The 22,287-nt window shown below is 34.2% G+C and overlaps 1 protein-coding gene across 2 annotated transcripts; it reads right to left on the bottom strand.

Moving 5' to 3' along the window:
- Nucleotides 1-4,150: 4,150 nt before the first annotated feature.
- LOC101266611 (uncharacterized) lies at nt 4,151-11,471 on the bottom strand. Of its 2 annotated transcripts, none has more exons than XM_004252392.4 (9): nt 11,187-11,471; nt 9,095-9,268; nt 8,514-8,889; nt 7,900-8,183; nt 7,130-7,198; nt 6,972-7,028; nt 5,811-5,863; nt 5,634-5,709; nt 4,151-5,484 (listed from the first exon to the last, which is right to left on the bottom strand). In XM_004252392.4, exons 1-9 carry the CDS (start codon nt 11,225-11,227, stop codon nt 4,542-4,544), a joined length of 2,073 nt encoding a protein of 690 aa, XP_004252440.1. In that variant the 5' UTR covers nt 11,228-11,471; the 3' UTR covers nt 4,151-4,541. The 2 variants fall into 2 exon arrangements, with proteins under 2 accessions (XP_004252440.1, XP_069148509.1); XM_069292408.1 differs by having other exon boundaries at nt 9,095-10,261; nt 11,187-11,322.
- Between the last annotated feature and the right edge of the window lie 10,816 nt (nt 11,472-22,287).

The following is a 22,287-nucleotide window of genomic DNA, read 5'->3' as shown; positions in this document are numbered from 1 at the left end:
CCATTCTCTTCTTATCCATTTAATAGCGACCCATTGAACTTTACTATCTTTGAGATTAATTGGGGTGGCTTCTACATGTTCCTTCATATTTGCTTTTCCAGAACCTAAATAGAATTTTGCATCTGCATAACATGACTCCGTCTCGGTGATAGGATTGATGTCTGCATTTATTTTGACGACTTCACCGTCTTTCATATACCTCATGCACTGATGCAAAGTAGATGGTACAACTCCATTTTCATGAACACAAGGACATCCAAGCAACAAGTTGTATGATGTTTTGGCATCTATGACATGAATCAAAGTGTTTGATTTCACGTCGCCAATGGACAATCCTACATGAATCTTCTCTATGGATCGTTGTCCTATTTGATTAAAACCTTGAATCGTTAGGTTACTTTTGGACAATTCATCAATGGAGATCCAAAGTTTTTTCATAACAACTTTTGGCATCATATTGACTGCCGAACCACTATCGATTAGTATGCGATTATTGATGTTGTTCTCGAATAGACCCTAAAACAAACAAGGGCCTATTATGCAACTTAGATCCTAACAACAAGTCATCATCTGTGAAGGATATTGTAGCACAACATGGGGCAACTTTTTCATCAGTTTGATGTTCTTGTGTTATTGTTGGATTATGCTCACCTTCATTTACCTTTGTTTCGTCTGTGATGGAAATAACATGTGTTGCACCATTTTGACTACCGTAAAAGAATTTTTTAGGAAATAATTCATCTAGTGTAATGGGCCTTCGAACCTTCTGTGATAAAGAACTATTAATCTTTTGGATAGTAAAAGGCTTGGAGCTTTTTGATAGTTGTAGTTGATTTACATCACTCTTTGTTGCTCTTGTCTTAGGAAGCCATGTCCTAAGAACTGCTTGATGTCTCCGCTTCTTACGAGTAATCAAAGTTTAACCATAAACTTCACTTTCTTTGTGGTTGTCTATCTCTCTTAATAGTTTTCCTTGGAACATCAACTTCAATAGGTGCTAAACTTCTGAACCGCAAGATGGTGGTGTTTGGAATAGAAGATGACCTTGAAAACTTCTTTTGATTTGGTGCTACACTAGAATGATTTGCCTTCGCCGTTTCATCTTGGTCAATGATGATTTTTCCTTCACTTACCAACATCATGATTTTCTCCTTCAAGGTAAAGTATTTACTTTTCGGGTGGCCAAGGACGCGATGGAACTTGCAATATCTAGGATCACCAACCTTATTTATCTCTCCGGGCCTCTTTGATTCAGGAAGATCAATAAATTTCTTAGCTAGCATTTCCTCAAAGATCATAGGTACATCTGCATCTGGAAATGGGTAAACCTTTGTCTCTAACTCCTTCAAGGTTGGATGTCGCCTTTCCTCTCTTGGATATTGACTTGCGGCTTCCTCCTCTTTTAGTTTACTCTTGGTAGTTACCTTTATAGAAGTTGCTTTCACCGCCATAGATTCCTTAGTTTGGGTCTTTGAGGTCATACATTTTCTGAACTCCTTCTTTTCTTTTGTAAGATCAGCAAAAGGAGATGCCTTCTCATGACTCGCGATGCTCACCTCCATGTCATGCCCTCGTGTAGCAAGTTTCTCAAAAGTTCGTGGTTTGATTCATTGTAGTATGTATAGAAGTCCCCAATGCATACCATGAATGCACATTTACACAACAGATATTTCAGACGATCTTTGCAGTCCAAACTCAATGATCTTTCATCGATTGATGTAATCCACTACTGGTTCATCCTTTCTTTACTTAGTGTCGCTCAACTCTATCATGCTTAAGGTTCAGCGAGTACTGTAAAAACGATTGAGGAATTCCTTCACGAGTTGCTCCCAACTATCAATGGACTCGTGTTCCAGGTCGATGTACCAGTCGAATTCATTCCCTTTCAGCGAACGAACAAATTGTTTTACCAAAAGGTCACCATGTGTTCCATCATTACTACAAGTTTCAACAAAGTGGGCGATATGTTGCCTTGGGTTACCCTTGCCATCAAACTGGTGTAGCTTTGGTGGTTGATAGTTTTTTGGCATGGATAGACAATCAATCCGTCTAGTATGTGGCTTGAAATAATACAAGGAACTTTGTGGTGCTCCGCCATATTGAGCCCTGATAGTGTTCATTATCATGTCTTGGAACTGTTGGACAGATAGTGCAGCAACTAAAGAAGATTGTTTCTCCTTTTGAAACTTGGACTTTACTAGAGATTTCTCAACGTCCTAGTTTCCTTGATAAAAAACAGATGGATAAGTGGGAATGTGACTTGACTCTCCAGGTCTAAAGACCTCGAACTTGTTCATAAGTTGAGTAATATGAAGATTTTTGTCACCAATGGATTTCTTCAAGGCCTCAATGGCTTGCTCCATCATCGCAAACTTCTTGCCCATGTCAGTTGAGTCAGCCATCAAAGCATTGACATTCATGGAAGTTGTAGAATCCATTGAATCTTCGAATCACCAAAGTTGGAGCCAATTTGAGAAGATTCTCCGAAGAATAAAGACACAAGATTGCTCCTAGGTGTTGCACTTACAACCATCGTATGAGAGTTGTTGCTTTTCATCTCCTCCAAATAAGTGAAGTATTCATATCCATCTAGCGCACTGTTTTTTAACTTACACCGAGTTATGGGCCAACATGACTGAGACCAACAGACATGACATCAATAGACTCTTTGTTAGAAAAATCACAATTCTTCATGAACGCCATTGCAGTAGTAGCCTTTGTAGTATCTGATTTGCAAGAGAAAGAGATGAAGAGCAAAATCCGTCCCACTAGGCGTGCCAAATTTGTTCGCAACGAATTTTCATAAGCGTGGTAAATTAACTGCAAGCAAAATAAATAAAAAAAATGTGATTTTATTAATGAATCATTATGAGTACAATTCCGTCGTTCTCTTGATTCTCTCTCCTAAGTTTCTCCGTGATTCGAGAGCCTTCAGTAGCGTATTTCTCAAATTGTTGGATGATGTAGACCTCCTTGAGATGTTGTCGATCTCCGAGATGTCTGAAAATGCTTCGTCGTTGTAAGTCAATCTTCCGGAAGAACTTCGATGATAACTCCTTCAAAGAATTATTGATGTTGATGTTGTAGTTTTCTCCAATTTGTTGAATGCTTGTTGAAGACTTTTCTGGATCCCCTTTGAATGTCATGTCTATCCCTATTTATAGGTGTAGGGAGTGGACAAGGTTGCTTGTGATTGACCAAAGGATGTCATTTTGACACTTGGCGCATTGTGATTTGTTCTTGCATTTGACTGGGACTACCACCTCATTTGGACGCGTGGTATCACCTTGTGGTCTTGGATGCCTAGTCATTATGACACGTGGCATGAGTTTGGGCTTTAAGGTGAAATGAACCTTGAATTTGAATTAATAAGATGGACTTATTTATTTGCATAGCACAAATTAGTTATTCAGGCCAAATGAACATGGATCTAATTCAAATTTTGTATGAAGTTGATCCAATACAATTTATGTGGTATATACCCGCAAAACTCTCGAGCAACTATGAGCAGAGGCGGAGCCAGAATTTTCAATAAAGGAATTCAAAATATGAAGAAATAGATAGTCAAATATAATTTTTCGTCTAAGGGGATACGGGTGAACCCCTTCGTACAAGGTAGCTCCACCCCTGATTACGAGAGGCTCACACTATTCTTATTTTCTCTTCTACTACTTTTAGAGATTTTAATCAAGATTATATTATATCATTTACTTTGATCCTCTAATATAACTTTCAGTATCTTTAATCCCTTAACTTTGGTAATATATCTCTTTTATCTAACTAACATAATGGACTTAAAACCACCATAACATATACTAAAAACGACAAATGCATAGCGAACAAAGACAATTGATTTTCGTACCATTGGATCTGATTGGAATTTTCTTTTAAGAAAAAGTATCCGAAATCGACAAAGGCAGATGCTTTCTGCTTAAAAAGCTGGCAAAATTGACAAAAATAAAAAAACTAACGTCCATCAGTTAATTTCTACAAAAATATACTTGGTTTTACTAATCAAGCTCGATCAATTTATTTAAATACAAAAACATATTTACGGAAACCAATTGAGCTCGATCATAATTTTTTCTAATATTTTCCCAAAACTCTACTGATTGGTTTTAACCTAAAATAATATTAGGAAAAGGTCATCTTGAAAATCAGAACAGAAATACAATAATCACAAAATTCTGATGCTTACAACAATAAAGAAACAATATGCATATCAATGGCTTATACATAAATAGATCCCTCACCCACAGAAAAAAAAAGTGAGGAAGTACGATCTTTTGGTCACCCATTTTCTGTAAAGCTTTTATTGGGGCTCCCGCCTCACACACGGTGGGGATACTGTGTATCTTTTGATCACCCATTTTTGTAAAGCTTTCATTGTGGCTCCCGCCTCACACACGGTGGTGATACTGTGTTCCGTAGATTTTCATATCTCTACCCTAATATGTTTTACAACCAAAAAAAAAAAAAAAAAAAAAAAAAACTTGAAAGCACCTCCGTAAAATGTCCCTAGGCTTATGGAGCATTACGCTTCAATGGCTGCTCGATTGTACCTCGTTTTTCTGATTCCTCAATGATTTCTGCCCAGCTAGTTTCTTTGACGAACACCCTACTAACATTAACCGGGACATTACATATGCAAGTAGTTCTTCCCGATGAGAAAACGTAAAATCCAAATGCGCATACTCAAACTCCTTATATGATACATCTACACCTGCATCAGTCATCAGGTCATAATGCTTCCTAACCATGGACGGCCTGATGACGTTGTCTTTCTGCCCAGCAACAAGGTCAACTGGAATATCAATGAAGAGATAGTACTCCCCCAAATCCAAGGGCTGTGAGGATCCATAGACTTCCATGTTTGTAGCTGCACTACCGTAGTCAAACATGATAAATTTACGGCTGCGTTTGATCTGTGCCATGTGAAGTGCCACGCAAAATGAAACAGCTGGCATATCATTCATATTGTAATGTGATAACCCCAGAGCTCCAACCCAGTTTGAACTGTCTCCACCAACCACATAACTTATCAGGGTTTGCACAAGGCCTCCAACTGCAGGTAAGTTATGGAAGTCCCGTGCCAACTTATTGACCAGCATGCGGAAAAAACGAGTAGGTATATAGAAAGCTGGCACAAAGAGCATCAGTAAAGGAGATAACACTAGGAACACGTACTCCATAACCGTGAAAACAATATTTGAATCATGATGGAAGCCAGCAGGTGATAACAAGATTAATCTTGAAATCCTATGGGGTTTTTCCTCAATTCGCTGGGTAATGACATACATCAGAATAGCAGCTCCACCCAAACTATGGGAAATAGCACAGAGCTTGTATGGTTGATCACTCTCAAACTCTTCCTCAAAACCCGCTTGGCTGTTTTTCAATTCAGAAACTTTTATTTCATGGATCTTCTGTATGATCGCAGGTATATCTTGTGTCCCGTGCTCATTTATGGAGTACCTCCAGTATCTACATGCACATGCAACATACAGAAAATAAAAGTTGCGAGATATTTAGCAATGCTTAGATATATAGGAAACTGATACCATTCCAAAAACAGAGAATATGGATAAAGGTACTTCCGACATAATGGGAGCTGCATGAAGTAGCGCACTTACTGTCGTGGGGATATATTGCCATCAACATGTTCTCTCGAAACCAGTCCGCGAAAATTTCCAAGGAAAACATCATACCCTGACAATAAAGAGAAATATGTCACTTAATTATCCCGGTAAGGAAAACAACCATAGTATATTGCACCAAGAAACATTCGCTAAAAAATCAAAAGGACAAACCTTGATCATAGGCTGCAAATGCAGGAGAACCAACAACTCCATTCGATATCCAACTGTAAAGTCAGGTCACCGTGTAAAGATGTAAGATGAACTAAATGTCTATGTAGTTGATAATCATAACTGATCAAAACTACAATCATAGCAACAAAAAGGAAAAAGAAATCTAAGAACCGCAGATTAGCACGTCTTAAAGCAATCAAAACATGCATTGAGAAAGAGATCCACTGGTCAGCTCTCTAGCAATTTTGACGGCATACTTCAGTAAGATTCACAAAATTAAAGGGATAATAATTCTTAATCTCATATTCAAACAATTGATCATCTTTGGCTACAGATAACACGATTTACCTTTCAAGGGATGATACAGAATATACACCGTCTTAAAAAATTAAATTGGATCACTTTAATTAAGCAAAAGCCAGGTCAGTCACAAGCCGTTCAACTTTTGACCGTACAAGATTAAATGAAGTGTAGTACTGAATCCAGATGGACATTTATTCATAATCTCAGTCCACTATCCCAGCTGAATTAATAGGCACATAATGCATAGCAACGTTTAACCCCTCACAGATGCCCATGCCAGCCAAATTTTTAAATCAAATATTACTCCCTCCATTTCAAAAAGAATGTCCCTATTTCCTTTTTAGTTTGTTTCAAAAAGAATGTCCCCTTTCTTTTTTTGGCAACACTTTAACTTTAACTTTCCACGTGACATGTTTAAGACCACAAGATTAAAGGGCATTTTGGTACATTTGACATAACTTTAATTTAAAACCACAAGATTAAAAAGTCTTCTTCTTTTCTTTAACTCCGTTTCAAGTCAAACTAGCTCATCCTTTTTTAAACGGAGGGAGTAAAAGAAATAAAAAAGAAAATAAGAAGCCATCTCCCCTCTAATTGTTGCTTATAATATACACAACCCAGATACAATAATATATCACTTCATAAATTTTTAAATGCCAATTGATTAGTATGCCTTCCAAACATCATTTAGTTTATACTAATACTAGTTATAAACCTGAAGAACCAGAAAGGACAACTTAACAATTTGTCGACAAAATAAATACCACTGCTCATTTTAACCCCAACTAAGACTATGCGTAAATCATATAAACACAGAGAAAATGTGACATGAAGAATGAACACAGACATGTGGCTCACCCCATGGATGAATCAAAAACCCCATGTTGCAGATAAACAACTTTCCGAGCATCACGTCTGCAATATCAAATTAGATCATCAAATCAAATTCATACACGGGCATCCACCAAAAAGCTCTGGATATAAAGAGACAGCAATGTCAAAACAGGAATCCAAACCTTGGAATTCTCTCCAAAAGGAGAATATATCCATCGCTAGTTACCACACGAAGAGCTTCATATGGGTACCTACAACAAAAAGCAATTATATGCCGAGAACAATAGGAATGTCAAACTCGATGTGAAAATATCAATATAGTTATGAATACAAGAGCTCCTGCTGAAAGACTCTCTCAAGTCTGGAGAGAACAATGTAATACCCCTAAACCACAAAGACTTACCTATCTGCTAAAGCCAAGAAGGACCGAAAGAGGACAGTACAAAATACCTCATCTACCAGTAAAGAACGGCCACTTCACTAGGAGAAGAGATTTCAAAAGAATTGCAACACAAAGCTCCTATTTACAACTGAACAATGAATCCTAAGGCAGAAAGAGACTAAAAGAAGATAGTTGATCGTCACAGCGACCTGAAAGATTTGTAAGACATAGAGTATCTACCAAAGAACAGTTGACAGAAATTCTTTGACAGTCTACCAAAAAGCTTAATGGATTAACCTGTAGAAATTATAGCATACTCTAGGCTAAGTGCAGTAAGTAAAAGAGCACAAATGCAATTGGAATACAGATGAGATGCTAGTCCTTTTCAACACCATATAATCTCCAAACAACTTCATGAAAATATCATCACTGTTCATTTGACAAAAAAGAGTCTTCTAAGGAAAAAAGTTATATTTATTTGAACATGTTATCTGTTCAGAAAAATCTCAATGCAAGGGAACATCCATGTCAGTTTTGGCAAAGGAGCGGAATCAAATCAAAGTGCCTTACCCAAGCTCTGTTATGACATCTTGACATGTCCTAGAATCTGTATTTAGGGAATGATAAAAGCCTGTTTGTCGTTCCCTAGGCGTAGGATCATTCTCTGAAAGAGTATCTGTAGGTACAGATACACCTGAACCATCAGCAGGAACATTCTCAGGACCACTCATACAAGAAAAGAACCATTTCACCACTTCCGTTACAGTGACTATAGGTGAAAGAAGACAACGTACTGCCTTGTGAGCGAATCCAAAGATAGTCTCAATAATAATCTCAATTGCTAGATGGAGATCCTACACAAGATAAATCAGACCAAGTCATCTTAATAAAACCAGTAATGGCTTAATGGGAATGCAAAATAACAGTAAAACAATTAGTTAAATGACCAACAACTGTCAAACAAAAAAAAAAAGAAAAAACCACACAATGATCCATCCTCTTGCCCCAAACCAAAAAGATGAGCAGAACAAATGTAATATGTAACGGGACACCCAACACATTCATCAAAAGAGAAATGGATCTGAAAAAGCATGAATCATCTGTATGATTCATGAAAGTTGAGCCCACTGCCAGTAGTTTGGAATAGAGGACACTATAAAAGGAGAAAACTGAATATGTCACACCTCAACTACGCCTCGCCTTCTGTCAGTGGCCCGTTGGACAAAGTGGTCCTTGAGTGACTGTAATCTCTTGGTAGCTTGTAGAGGGGAAGACTGTAGACTCCCAGACGTAGTACGTGAACCATATAGATACAACGGTATTCCCAACATAAATTTAATGGGGAAAAGGAACCATGAGAAGATGCATCTGAGCAAATGTACCCAACTACTGCTCTGCCTGGTAAAACTGCTCACTCTGGATGCTCGAGAACTTTGTAACGGAGGAGACATTGGACCGACGTTTTCATCAACATCTTCCTGTGATGAGTATTCTACACTTGATGAGGCATTGGGTTCAACAGAAAGCTCATGAATGAATTGGTTGAATGATGAGACACCACTGTGATCACCAGGAAGAAGCTTGTTAACAAAATGAGCCGTTATTGGAAAAATCACGAAAAGATACTTAAGATGTTTTGAATTTTTTGACATAATTGCCAAAAGAGGTGACAGAAGTAACACAGTTGTCAATGCATAACCAGAGAAGCAGGAAATTATCTGAATTTTAGAGCATGAGTAAAGAGGAAATGAAGATTGAAACTCACTCTTCCATCCAGCGCGGAAGCCTAGGCCCACGAAATGCTGGCCGAAGCTCCCAACCATGGATACCTTCAAGAATAGAAGAGTTCCCTGGTAATATTGTCAATAATAGTGCAGACACCCCATTTATCAACCTCACAACATTGTTCAATGACTCATAAGTGAATGTTTTAACTGACCTGAGAGAATGAACAAAGAGATATTAACATCAAATAACGGATTCATCCCAACAGTTGCTCCAGGAAAGTTAGCAGACAAAAATACAAACACGAAACAGCATGTGCTAACTGCAAGCATTTCATGTAAGCATTCTGAAAATTTATTGTCCATTTTTCAGAAGATAAACAACTACTATGACATCCTCAAGAGAAATAATTTCATTTACAAACAACTTCTTCGAGCGATTTCTCAGTTATCCCTGAAAGGAAAATATTAAAAATTGATGATGATAGCCAAGGTATTTCACTTCAAAAATATATCTGCATTGGTGGAGTTTTCATGATCTTGCCTATTACTTTCACCATTAATTCTTTCACTTGAATTGCATCAAGAACTAAATATAACCAGCTCAAAGGCTTGTCTCCTATACCATAACATCTATCCCTGGTCACTTCTACATGGAGACAGTTATTTCCTGATCAGCACGAACAACTAGATTTCTCAGATCAACTTACAAATAAACTACACATATACAACTTGTTTCCTAACAGGTGAGAGAGTAAGACTGTATGCAAACTCATGGTTTCATATCTTAAATATGTGGACTTAAAATGTTTTTTCCTAACAAGTGAGAGAGTAAGACTCTATGCAAACTCATGGTTTCATATCTTAAATATGTGGACTTAAAATATTGACAGAAAATCTTCAGCTGTGTCAGCCTTGAGTACACAGAAAATTTCTTCTCTTTTGATATGGAGAATAACAGTGTCTCCCATAGTCTTTTGATATGGAGAATAACAGTGTCTCCCATAGTCTATGTTGGTCGAATTCTCTAATATTGTTGCCGCATCCATGTACGCTCGGACTCTACAATATTGTTGCCGCATCCATGTCGGATCCTCCAAGAATGGACCCAATATGCACCCATAGACCTTTTTGAAGAGTCCGAACAACCTAGCCCATAGTTCCTCCTTTTCTCTAGATATACAGTAATGGTACTTGTAGCGTTTTTCCTGCAAGTGATTAGCCTAGTTTTCTCAATTATGCTACCTGGTAACGTATTAAAAACAAATACACGTCCTCCGAGTTCACATAGAAGACCATCACTGTCAACTGATATAAAGGGCTCTTCTTTCACCATATAAAGGATCTAATGCTAATTTCTCCCTGATTATATCGGTCTGGCAGTCACTATAAATGCATCATCTTCAACATGTCTCTTTGTATGCATATACATTTGAAGCTCCTCTCTCATTGGTTAGACATCAGAGACTTCAACGCTTATTTATTCTTAAATAAATTATTATCAGAGCACTTCATGGTGAATTGAGTTAATTATAATTCTACTTCATATATACTAAGTAAAGAGTTTTGGGCTAAAATCATCTCCGAAGTATAACCCATTAGGTACATCCTTATACTACAAAATTATGAACAAAAAAACACCCTTTAATGATTCCAAAATTTGCAATAAACATTCTTGTATTTTAACTTTTATTAAAAAAACAGACTTCTTTCAAAAAATCTAGGAGTAATTAAAGGATTTTTTTTTTGTTTGCAATTGTAGCATAAGGATATACCGTAAGCCCAAAACTCTATTAGTAAAACTAGTCTCCCCTGCCCCCCCCCCCCCCTCTTTTTTTTTAATGGTACATAAACTCTCTAGAAGCCCGTAAACTGTTGTTCCTATGATTAGCATCCTAAATCTCAATTTCTTTCACATAAGAGGAATCCTCCACTATTTTCTATTCATACACACAATCAATTCAGCACTTGACCTAATACTGCAAAAAATCATAAATTAACTGCCCAAACAACCAAAAAAAGTAAAGTAAAAAAAAAAGGTGAACACACTTTTAAGACATGAAGTTGCAGCTTGAATGGGCAATCAATAAAGGAGCTAAATTTACAAGAAGAAGAAGAGATGAATGAACATACTCTTTGGTTACAGCAAGGACATGGTCAACGAGCCGCTGCATTGGTTGCGATGATTTAGGTTTCGAATCACAACTATCTTCTCAAATGCAGCAATGGAGAGGAAAAGAGCTGGAGAAGGGAGAAAGTCGGTTTCTTTTATGCAAAACACACACTGCAACTGCAACGTGCCAATTCCTTGTCGGTTGACACTACCATCGCTTTCCAGGTGCTACTCCACGTGTGTCTTTACTATTCGTTTGAGATACGCAAATATAGCCTTGTTATGGCATCTCCGACCTAAATATCAAATTTATGTCAAATTTACTCCATTAAATTTTATATCAGAAAAGAATGTTTTTTTTCTCTTTATTATTATATTGTTATTTTTTTTTATAAAAAAAAAAGTTCTTTCTAAATAGCTAATATAAATTATATGTTCGTATTTTTAATTTTTGTGAAGGTTAAGTGTAATTATATTCGATTATAATTAATTTTAGAATAAATTTAATATTAAAAGAAAGTCATATATAGAAAATTAATTTATAAAAAAATTCTTTTATATATTTAAAATTAATATTATAAAAATACTATATAAAAATAATTGAATATACGAAAATTTAAAACCTAACATTTATATAATATTTAATTAAAACTTTTGTATAATGAAATGATATTAAAAGATTCAATAAGTGAATTGGTATGATGAATATTGTTACACCAAATATGGTGTAACACTATTCACATATCAAGATGGTGTAAATAAGTGTTGGATTGGTCCTCCAAAACATCAATTTTTTCATCAAATAATGACTTGGTGTAAAATTTGACGTTGGGTTAGAGATGGTAATAGAGACTCAATATATGTACTACTTAATTTTTAATTAAGAAAATATTACAAACATATACAGATAAATTACTTAACATAGCTATAATTATAATGTGTTACTAATATTTTAATCGAATGTGTTTGACTGTCTTGTCTAGTCAGTGAAAATTTAAGATTTATGTTCGAAAAAATCAAAATAAATATAAACATGTGAATAAGCCAACAAAATACAATTTCAAAAATGTATTAGTAATATAAATTACCGGTACAGAAAGTTTATTTCATTACAAGAGACCTAAAACTATATGAGTGTTTACGTTAAAAAGAAAATTACCCCGGAATGCTTAACTAGAGCAAAATGATGTCAAGCAGAGAAAAAAATTTAGCCCTTCACAATGTCTCACTCCAGATTGAGAGTGATAACTCCAAAAAGAGGTCACATTTAATACTTCTCAAGCACATTTACGATATTATTTTTCGTGATGTCATTGCTTGAAAGACAAAATAATATCATCAATTAAAACATTATTCGTACATAATCTTTTATAAAAGGAACCATGTAATTGCTCAAAAAATCATTATTTTTTTGACTTCGTAATTCGTTCTTAATAAATTTTATTGCTGAAAAAGCTCTTTCAATGAATGTAGTGACAATTGTCAAAAGTTCAACAAAGTCCACCATATCACAAAATTCATGTAAATCATAGAATCTTTATCGATATCACGAACATCAATAATGTTATTTGCTAAGTTGATTCTCAAGTGCACACATATAAAGTTTGTCAAGTTCATCACAATCATTAGAATATAATGCAATCAGTTTCATTATTTTCTGGATACCAAAACTTTGGAAATGATTCTATCAAATTCAAAAGAGCAACTTTGATCTATAAAGTAACTCTATTGTCACCTCATCAAAACGATCATTTAATTGTTACACTTATTATTCAATTATTTTACAAAATACTTAAACATGATAATGATAAAAAACAGTATAATCAACAACTTCACACTATGATCTTTTAAGAATTAACATACAACTCATCAAAATTAGATATAATAATATTATACTTAATACAAAATGTAGACAACCCAATAACAAATAAATTTCGTCTTTTATTTTTTCTCTCAAGTCTTACAGACTTCTCTTGACCTCTTTAATAAGTAGGATTGCATTTGTAATGTCTTGCTATTTGTTTTTATAAACATTTACTAAGATCATTTGTAATTTTTAGAATTTCTTTCATCAAAAACAGTATAAATATATATTTTCAGTGTTTGAACAACTCTAATATATTTAATTGTCCTAGATCTTTCATCCAAGAATATACAATTTCAACAATGTTATAAAATATGACCATAACTGTACCTAACTTGTGAATAAACAATCAAGAAATAAGATTCTCTATGGTTATCAAGCTCTAGAAATATCAAGTTCTTGATACGAGCTTCTACAAATTTTAAGGTCATCCATTTCAATAGTTTTTTGAATTTTCTTTTTTGAGATTAGATATTTATTCGTACATTTATAAAGAATTGTCTAACACATTAAAAATATTTTATATCAAGTGTATAGGTAAGACATTTTTTTAAAAATATCGACGAGAATTAGTTAAAGTTAACAAGAAAAATAATGAATATAATAAGTTGATTTACTTTCTTTCTTAATCAACATCTTAAGATCATTAATATCACTTTGCATATTAGTTGCTCCATCATAGCATCGTTCACACACATAAGATAGACTCAAAAAATATTGAGAAAATAATTCAACAATTACATATTTTAGAGATTAAAACTAGAATTTTTCACATGAAAAATGTCAAGAAGTCTCTTCATCACAAATTTTCTTCTATCAACATATATTAAAACATCAATTTGCTCCTTGCGTGAAAAATCAAAAGATTCCATCAACCAATAAGAAAAAAAAAATCACTATTTAGTTCCTTTATGATATATTTAATTGTTTCAATATTGCAAGTAATCACCAATTCTTTTTGAATTTTTGGACAAAGTTATTTTAATCATTTTGAGGAGCATGATTCAATACAAAATTATGAATTTCATCACGCTTTTGAACATAAAATGAAAGAATCTCAAAAAATTACCTTTGTTAAGTGAGATTTGATTCAGCATGACCTCGAAATGTTTAAATCTTTGTTTCATAAGAAGTTTTAGTGCATTAATAGTAACTGCTAAGTGATTTCAATGCACATGATTATCGTGATCATATTATTTATCAAATAAGTGAATAAATAGTTATTACCGCATTAGATCTTCATATTCTTTTTGACCGAGTATGAATGATAGTAAACCCAGTAACGTATGTTTGCAAGCTAGTTTTTTTTGTACTAACTCCTAAATTCCATATTCGAAAATGCTTCACCTTTACATTAAAGATTATTTTCCTTAAATAAGTAACAATGCAAAAATAAATTCCATCTTTACTTACATACACTATACTTTTAATTAATAAGGAAATTCATCAAATCATTAACAATTAAAACGATGCATATCTCTAGAAATTGTTGTTTGTGATAACTCTTTCAACAAGGTTGATAATGTGTTTGCTGAATATAAGCTCTTTTAATAAAGTTACAATGATCTGAATAAAATTTTAAAATTTAAATTTTTTATCCCGAATCAGATTTTATAAAACTTATATCATTAATATTTTCTTCACGATTAAGTTTATTCTGAGTGATAGAACTTGAATTTGATGCTTTAAAACATTACTATTTTATCTTTAATTTGTATAACATAGTTGAATCGATAAATGCATTAATGATGATTTTTTACAAATTACAGTAGATATTACCGCCAAAGTTTAAATAGTTCATTAGTTACAATTATAGAAAAAAAAAATCTAAAAAAGTTTCACAATTTAAAAATAATAATAGCCAATATTCAATTCAAAAGGGCAAACTTTAATCTTAAAGAAAATGGAGAGAACTCTACTTCAGATATTAAAAGCTACTATCACCTTTAAAATAAAGACCCATTCATTATTTAAAATTGTTGTTGCAAATTAGTTTTAATTTCTTGAAAATTGAAAAAAAAAAGAGAAAATGATTTTACCTTTTAAACAATAAGCATGTGTTTTGATTTTTCCATTTCAAAATGAATGCATGAGTCAAGTATAATTTATCAAGTATGAAGCAAACCAATAATAACAAAAATTATGGAGATAATGTTAATATTCGACTCTTGAATCTTCAGGAAGTACCAATGAAGTGATTTAAGAATTAGAAAGATGAAAAGTGATTTAGCATTTGGGTTCAAACTACTATTTCAACAACGTGAAAGATTGTTCTTGAAATTAAATGAAGAGAAACTAAAAAATAAGATATGTCTCTATGTTTGTCTGTTTATCTGTCTGTTTATTTGTCTGTCTATCTATTCCTAACTTGAATGCTTGAAGGGACACAAGAGTTGATATACACGTTTAAAGCAAAAAATGAAATAGGGGTAAAAACCCTAATGTTACAAAAAAAAAAACATATAAATAAATTTTCAAATTCTAGGGGTGCTACGTAGGTGGAATATATATATATATATATATATATATATATATATATATATAAAGATTATTTTGTTTACTTAATTGGTTGATGATTTTTAAGATGCAATTATGGTGCAGTAGTCAGTGAAGTTTTTTTTTCAAATTCTTTTCTGCTGTATTTTTGAGCTCCCAAATAATGTCCGACTACATTGCATATAGAAATTGTACAATCATTTTGTCTTTCTAATGTCAATTGCTCTATTCCTTAATTGCTCCTCCTGAGGAAGACGGGGCCTAGATCACTTCATGACTCAAATGTGATGTTCCTTTTGTCCGGTGTGCATATTTTTACATGGATCTTTGAAGATGTAATCATGAAGAGGTTCTCATGTTATAATCAATCCTATTTTTAAATGGAGGGAGTATTTCATAACATGCAAAAAATAATTATATTTGGTACATATTTCTGCTTTTTTGCAATCATTTGCTCTACGTTTAGTTCAAAAGTTACCATTACTCAAACCTTTTCTATATGTTTTTTTTCTCTCAAAAAAGACACTTTCGCACATTATCAAGAGATGAATTCGCTTTAGGTACCACAATATAAATTTCTTGTCAAATACTTACATTAAGATAATGTACCTTGCCAGCAATGAGAAAGAATATTTATTACCCCAAGTTAAAGTTTTCTTTGAATATTTATAGGTCACAATATCAACTTCAAGTAAGTTTCTACATAACTTAACTAAGCCTATTAAAGAAAATAACTTCATGTAACTTTCCGCCAAACTTTCATCTGTTTACTTTCCTAAATAACCTTTTTACATTCCTCATTCTCTCTCTAATTAAACGTCAACAAGGATGTTTTTGTCTCATTATCCTAGTTGTCAAGGAATTGTGTCACTACTATTAGTTCGTATATGTATTCTACTATTCCTGTTTTCTACTCTTTATCGTGTTATTATCTCATTATGTGTCAATTAAAATATCAGACTTTTTCAAGTAGAACATCGACAAATAACACTTACTTTTGACAAGTAGTGTTCGTAAAGTTCTTTCCACATCTATTTAAGATTTTATGGTAATAATTAATATTTAATAGGGATAAGGTGTAAGTACCCCTAGACTATAATCGAAATCTCAGAGACACACCTTAACTAAAATAAGGTCCTATTACCTCCTCAATTCATGCTTTATATAATTTTGTACAATTTTTAGTTTATGTAGCATACTCCGTGATCCAACACAGTTCAAGCGCGTGAGAGATATTTGGATGTCACGCAAACCATAAAGGTGTACAAAATTAAAGAAAAATGAATTAAGGGGTTAATATGACCTTAATTTAGTTAATGTGTGTCACTGAGATTTCAATAATAGCCTGGGGATACTTGTACCTTCTCCCAATTCAACATTCAAATGTCAAATTGAAGTATACCACTCTATGAACAAACTTATCATCTCTGCATCTTTATTTACTTTAATGATTGACTGCTTGATGTTTTTTTTATTCATAGTAAATCTTTCATGCGATGTGAGGCCAAAAGTATATTTTATTTTTATTACTTGTCACATTTAGTATTTTTATTTTCCTTTTTGAGCACGAACTTTATAAATTATGCGTACAATATATTCTATTTTTAAGATTATATTGATGTAAATATGAAGAAGTTTGGAGCTAAAACGAATTAAAGATGGAAGGTTGAAAAATGAAATCAAGCAGACAACTTAATGGATTAATTATATTTCATTTTTATCACTGCTTTATATTGAAATGAGTTGAGATTGAGTTGAGGTCGAGTTAAGACGAGGTAAGTTGTTTCTTCAGTTCTAGTTCAAGCTTATGTCATGCTTTAGTTTTCCCCTAACATGCTCTTACATTCCATGTACTGCGCCATTTGGCCAGCATATTTCATGATCCAGACACATGTAACCAGGATCCCTAACCAGTGCTTCATTGATCTAATTGGGTTTCAGATTTAATTGGTGACTTTCCTTGCTTCCGAAGGATCCCCTCTTTACTTTCCAGTTTTTCAATTTGTTAGGATGATCATGGGTTTTGTCTCGACATACTCTTAGTATTAGAGGCTTCATAGATAGATATTGAGTATTAGTTCATGAGTCTTTCCATTTCAAGTGTTTAATGTTTAAAGACTTGAGTTGCTACTTTTAGACGGTGAATGTTTTATCTCTAAGATATTCTAAATTTAATTTTTAGACAATTGAGTAAAGTTACTTTTTAAAACATTTCTGAGTAAGTTTTCCGCTGAGAATTGAGCCAGGCCAAGGGTTTTCATGGGGATAACAATGGTTCTCCAGTGTCGGCCACGTTCAGGGTGTAGGGTTAGGGTGTGATACTTCCCCTTTTTACCAAATCTCACAAGACCATTCATGGGTGAAACCTTCAAATAAACCTAATAATCCACCTCAAATTCTAAGTCTCTTATCCTAACACTAGTATAGGATTCTTTGATGACTCTACGCTTTTTTCAACCTTCCTTAAATGATCTTCACTTTATTCATAACTTGATGAACCAAGTACGGTCCTATCAATCCAAAATTCACCAACTTCAAACCATATAATAGGATATTTACATCTTCTCCCATAAACAACCTCATAAAGATTCATCTTGATGTTTAAGTGATAATTGTTGTTGTAAGGAAACTCAATGGGAGGTAAATGATCATCCCAATTATCCTTGAATCGACCACACACTCCCTCAACATATTCTCCAATGTCGGAATCGTTCACTCTGCTTTTACCATCAGTTTGAGGATGAAAAGTAGTACTATGGTTCACCTTTAAACCCAAACTTTTCTGGAAAGACTTATAAAATTTTGCAGTGAATTGCGCACCTCTACCTGAAAATAGTAGGCACCAGAACTCCATGAAATCTGACTACCTGGCATAATATTCTGTCGAAAAGGTAGTATTTACTGACAAGAAATGGGATGATTTAGTTCAATCTACAATCACCCAAATCGAATCATACCACATTCGAGACCGCGGTAACCCAATAATGAAATCTATATTGATCATTTCCCTTTTCTATTTTAGAATCTTTATATTCTGAGCCATACCACTGGGCCTTTGGTGCTCTACCTTGACTTGTTTGCAGTTCACGCACTTCGTAACAAACTCTAGAATACACCTCTTCATACTACTACATCAATAACTTTCCTCAAGTTACGATACATCTTTGTGGAACCCGTATGGATAGAATATCTATATCTATGAGCTTCATCCATGATCCTCTCTTGGAGTTCATCCACCCTTTATATGCACAATCTACCTTGATACCATATACACCATCTTCTTCTTGTTTAAAAGCCATAACTTTTTTCTTACGAACTTCACCTTTGATAATGCTCAGCTACACTTCATCCGATTCTAAGTGTAGGCAGTCACAATAAAGTGTAAATCAACAAAGACTTAGGGTTGATCCCACAAGGAGGGATAAAGAATGGAATTCAGTTATGAAGTAAAGGTTGTGCTCTAGTCGTTTGCAGAAGTAAACATTATCGAAACTATTAAAGTAAATTGAAATTGTTGACAAATAGTGTCGAACGCGGGGTGGGGGTGGGTTTAGATTGGCATTTACAACTACAAATAAAGGGTAGTAATTAAGTAGAGAGATTCTAGGGGATAAGATCGATGAATTGCTAATTCTCTAAATGGGTGATTCAAATTTACTAACAAATGCACAAACTTAGTGGGTAGGCTTTAAATGTTGTAGTCATCACTCGATCAACTAGCACGATTAAGGTGGACCTCTCGAACCTAAACAAGAATACCACTATGATAATCCAAATACCTTAATTAATCTACTCTCTCGAGCTAGATTGGTGGGATTGAATTTAGATCTACTCTCTCAAGTTGAATTAACGATAACCCAATCACTACAATGATCAATCGACACCCTTAATTCTAAAACCTCTTTCTCAAGAAAGACAAGAATACTAAGTTAAATTGTAATTATAATTACAGTTCATAGATTAAAACACAACTAACAATCAAACGCATACTAAATTATCACGCAAATAAGTAAATTAAAACCCCATAAGATGATTAGAGCAATTAATCACATAATCACACCCCCAAGAATAGGGGTTTTAGCCACACAATATAGAAAGCGACAAAATATTACCAATTATAGATTTCCATCACGGGTAATAAAATTCAAGTCTTCACATTGCTAGAAATTGATTTAAAATCATACCCAATTCAAAATTCTCGTTAAGAACTACTAAGAATAGTGTTTTTGGTGTTCTTGATCAGAAACCAAAGAGAGTGCATGTCAGGGTCCCTCTTTATCTATTCAAAATTCAATCTATAAGCTCCCAAATTTTTACCTTTGTATTAATTAGGCGGCATAAGTCGAGCATCACCGAATCGGTCGGTGATGCGCCAAATGCCCTAATCCATTCCTCTTTGGCTTAAGTCTTCACCCTATTTGTGCGGTGATTTTATGCGATCAAAGTTGGGTTCTCCGATCTAGTCGGCGATGCTCCAATTGTCCCTTCCTGTCTCCATTTTTAATCACATCTTCACTGATTATTCTGTAAGGATCCTTTGACGATACAACCGGCACATAGGCAAGGTAAAGGACTACTCGGCGATTTGCATAGTGGTCGCGATCACCAAGATTTCCCTTCTTCAACTTTTTTAGTTTTTTTCGCTCTTTTTCACCCTGTATTGTCCTTAACTTGCTCTTTTGCCTTTATTGCTGCAAATCAACACTTAAACATCAGTTTAGAGCATAAGTTAGGCATTTAGGGCAATACAACTATGAAAATGAACACTAAATGTGTCAAAATCCCCTACTCATCAATACCCCAACTTAAACTTTTGCTTGTCGTTAAGTAAAACCAAGATCAATCAGTTCAATAGAGATATCTATTTATAGTGTTACTTAAGACTCAACATGAACGCAAATGAGGTTCAATTTGCCTAAGCAATGTCAAATTGTGCACTACAAGTTTCAAACTATGACTAGACATCATCAAATAGAGTTTAAGTTCACAATGCTAACTTCAATTGTAAGTACAAGCTCAACAAGTGAATTAGAATGCCCTTACACCAAAAATGATTCCATATGCACATAAAGATCATAGAGTTTTCAAAATGTAGGAATCACAAACAACTCTTATTCTCTCAAAGATAAACACATGCTTAATTTTTCCCCACAGGCTTTCCCATATTTTCCAACCAACATGATGTTAAGCTCAATCAAGATCACAAAGGTCTTTTCGGGCTTGTAACGAGGCTGAGGGTAAATGTATGATCATTTTGGATTAGTGACTTCTGGATTAGTGACTTCTACCTTAATGAATCATGGGCTATATTTCTCTTTTTCTTCTTCTCTTCCACACCTTGTTATTCTGACAATCCACCATATGTTCTTTTAAGCATGACTTAGTGGATGCCCTATTTCTTTGCTCTTTGCACATGCTTTATTTTTCAAACATGCAGGGGTTAAATATATTTATTAAACATTTTTTTCAAGACGATTTTTCAAGGGAGAATTTCTCAAACTTCTTGATTTTCCTCGTTTTCACCACACTCCAACATAGGCTTTTGGCTTAAGTTTGTTATTCAAAATAATCAATTCTCCATGAAGATTTTTTTGTATAAAGAAAAGGTGTCAACTGTGTTCAAGTTTCATTCACAAAAAAAAGATAGGCTCAAACTGTGCCAAGCAAGGTTCATACTCTCACAAGGTGGTCACAAAGAGGTATAATGACAATTTTGGTTTCACTCTCCACAAATATTGCCTAATATCATCTTTATCATTGGACTTCATTAGTCGATAAAACACAAGGTAATGTCTATGTACTATGAAGCACACATTTCAAGACAATATCACCACACACGATATTCAATACAATCATCAAACAAGACTCAACAATTTTAGCTAGCCTGCAAGAATCATCACAAGAGGTTAAATCAACAACCATCTTAGTAACAATGAGATGCTACGAGTTCACATATGACTTATGCAACTCAAATCTACGTCATCAGATTTGAGCACACATATCTTTCAATCATGAGCACTATTTAAGTCATCAGTATTGATCATAATCGACACTTAAATATTTGAGAGAACAACCACAATCATAGAGAGATCAAGAGGGTCATACCATATCACACACACCCCTAACTTACACTAAACATTGTCGTCAAGGGAAAAAATAGTAATAAATACTGAATGTAAAAACTAGGGTAAGAGAAACTTTTCACATCATGTTCCTTTCGACGAGTGTACCCTCGTTTGTGGAATCAATTGGAAATACACCAAAATGGGGAATAGTCTGCCTAAATGTCCAGTAGAGTGATCTCTTGGGAGGGACAAAAGGCGAAAAAGATTAGGTTTGCGAAATTGATGGTTGAACTACAAAAATTTCCAACATGGTTGACTCACAGGTTAAGACAAAATGGTAGACAAGATCGGGTTCACCGAACCAATCCTTAAACCCCCAAAAGCCTGTTAGTTTGCTGAAACTTCTAGAATTGTAGAATCTCAGGTTGTGACTAAAGAGACAACAAAGGCGGGTTCACCGAACCAATCAGTAGACTGTTGGAAGGATCCATCCAATGCCTAAAGGTTAGAAATGTGAATTTTACCTTACACATTTAGCAAAAGTTATATAAAAAAACTAAGTTTGGGTTTCCTCAAGAAGCATTTTATTTAATATCAAGACATGATGTGGGAATGCCTTCATATGTCTTCCAACTACACCACTTCACTTACTGATATTTCTATACATTCTCCAAAGTAGAGCTTAGGACACTATCC

This window comes from Solanum lycopersicum, chromosome 12 (assembly GCF_036512215.1).
Source record: "Solanum lycopersicum chromosome 12, SLM_r2.1".
Taxonomy (NCBI): domain Eukaryota; kingdom Viridiplantae; phylum Streptophyta; class Magnoliopsida; order Solanales; family Solanaceae; genus Solanum; species Solanum lycopersicum.
The sequence above is the reverse complement of the archived record's forward strand: the minus strand, read 5'-3'. Positions and strand labels throughout refer to the sequence as shown.

Bases quoted from the DNA above. Each gene is read 5' to 3' on its own strand.
- LOC101266611 (XM_004252392.4), bottom strand. From the start codon at position 11,227: ATGCAGCGGCTCGTTGACCATGTCCTTGCTGTAACCAAAGA. The intron at 7,029-7,129 runs GTTTGGATTCCT...TTGATATTGCAG, and splicing joins CTTTTGGAGAGAATTCCAAG to ACGTGATGCTCGGAAAGTTG. The intron at 5,864-6,971 runs GTGAGCCACATG...CTGACTTTACAG, and splicing joins GTTTTTGATTCATCCATGGG to TTGGATATCGAATGGAGTTG.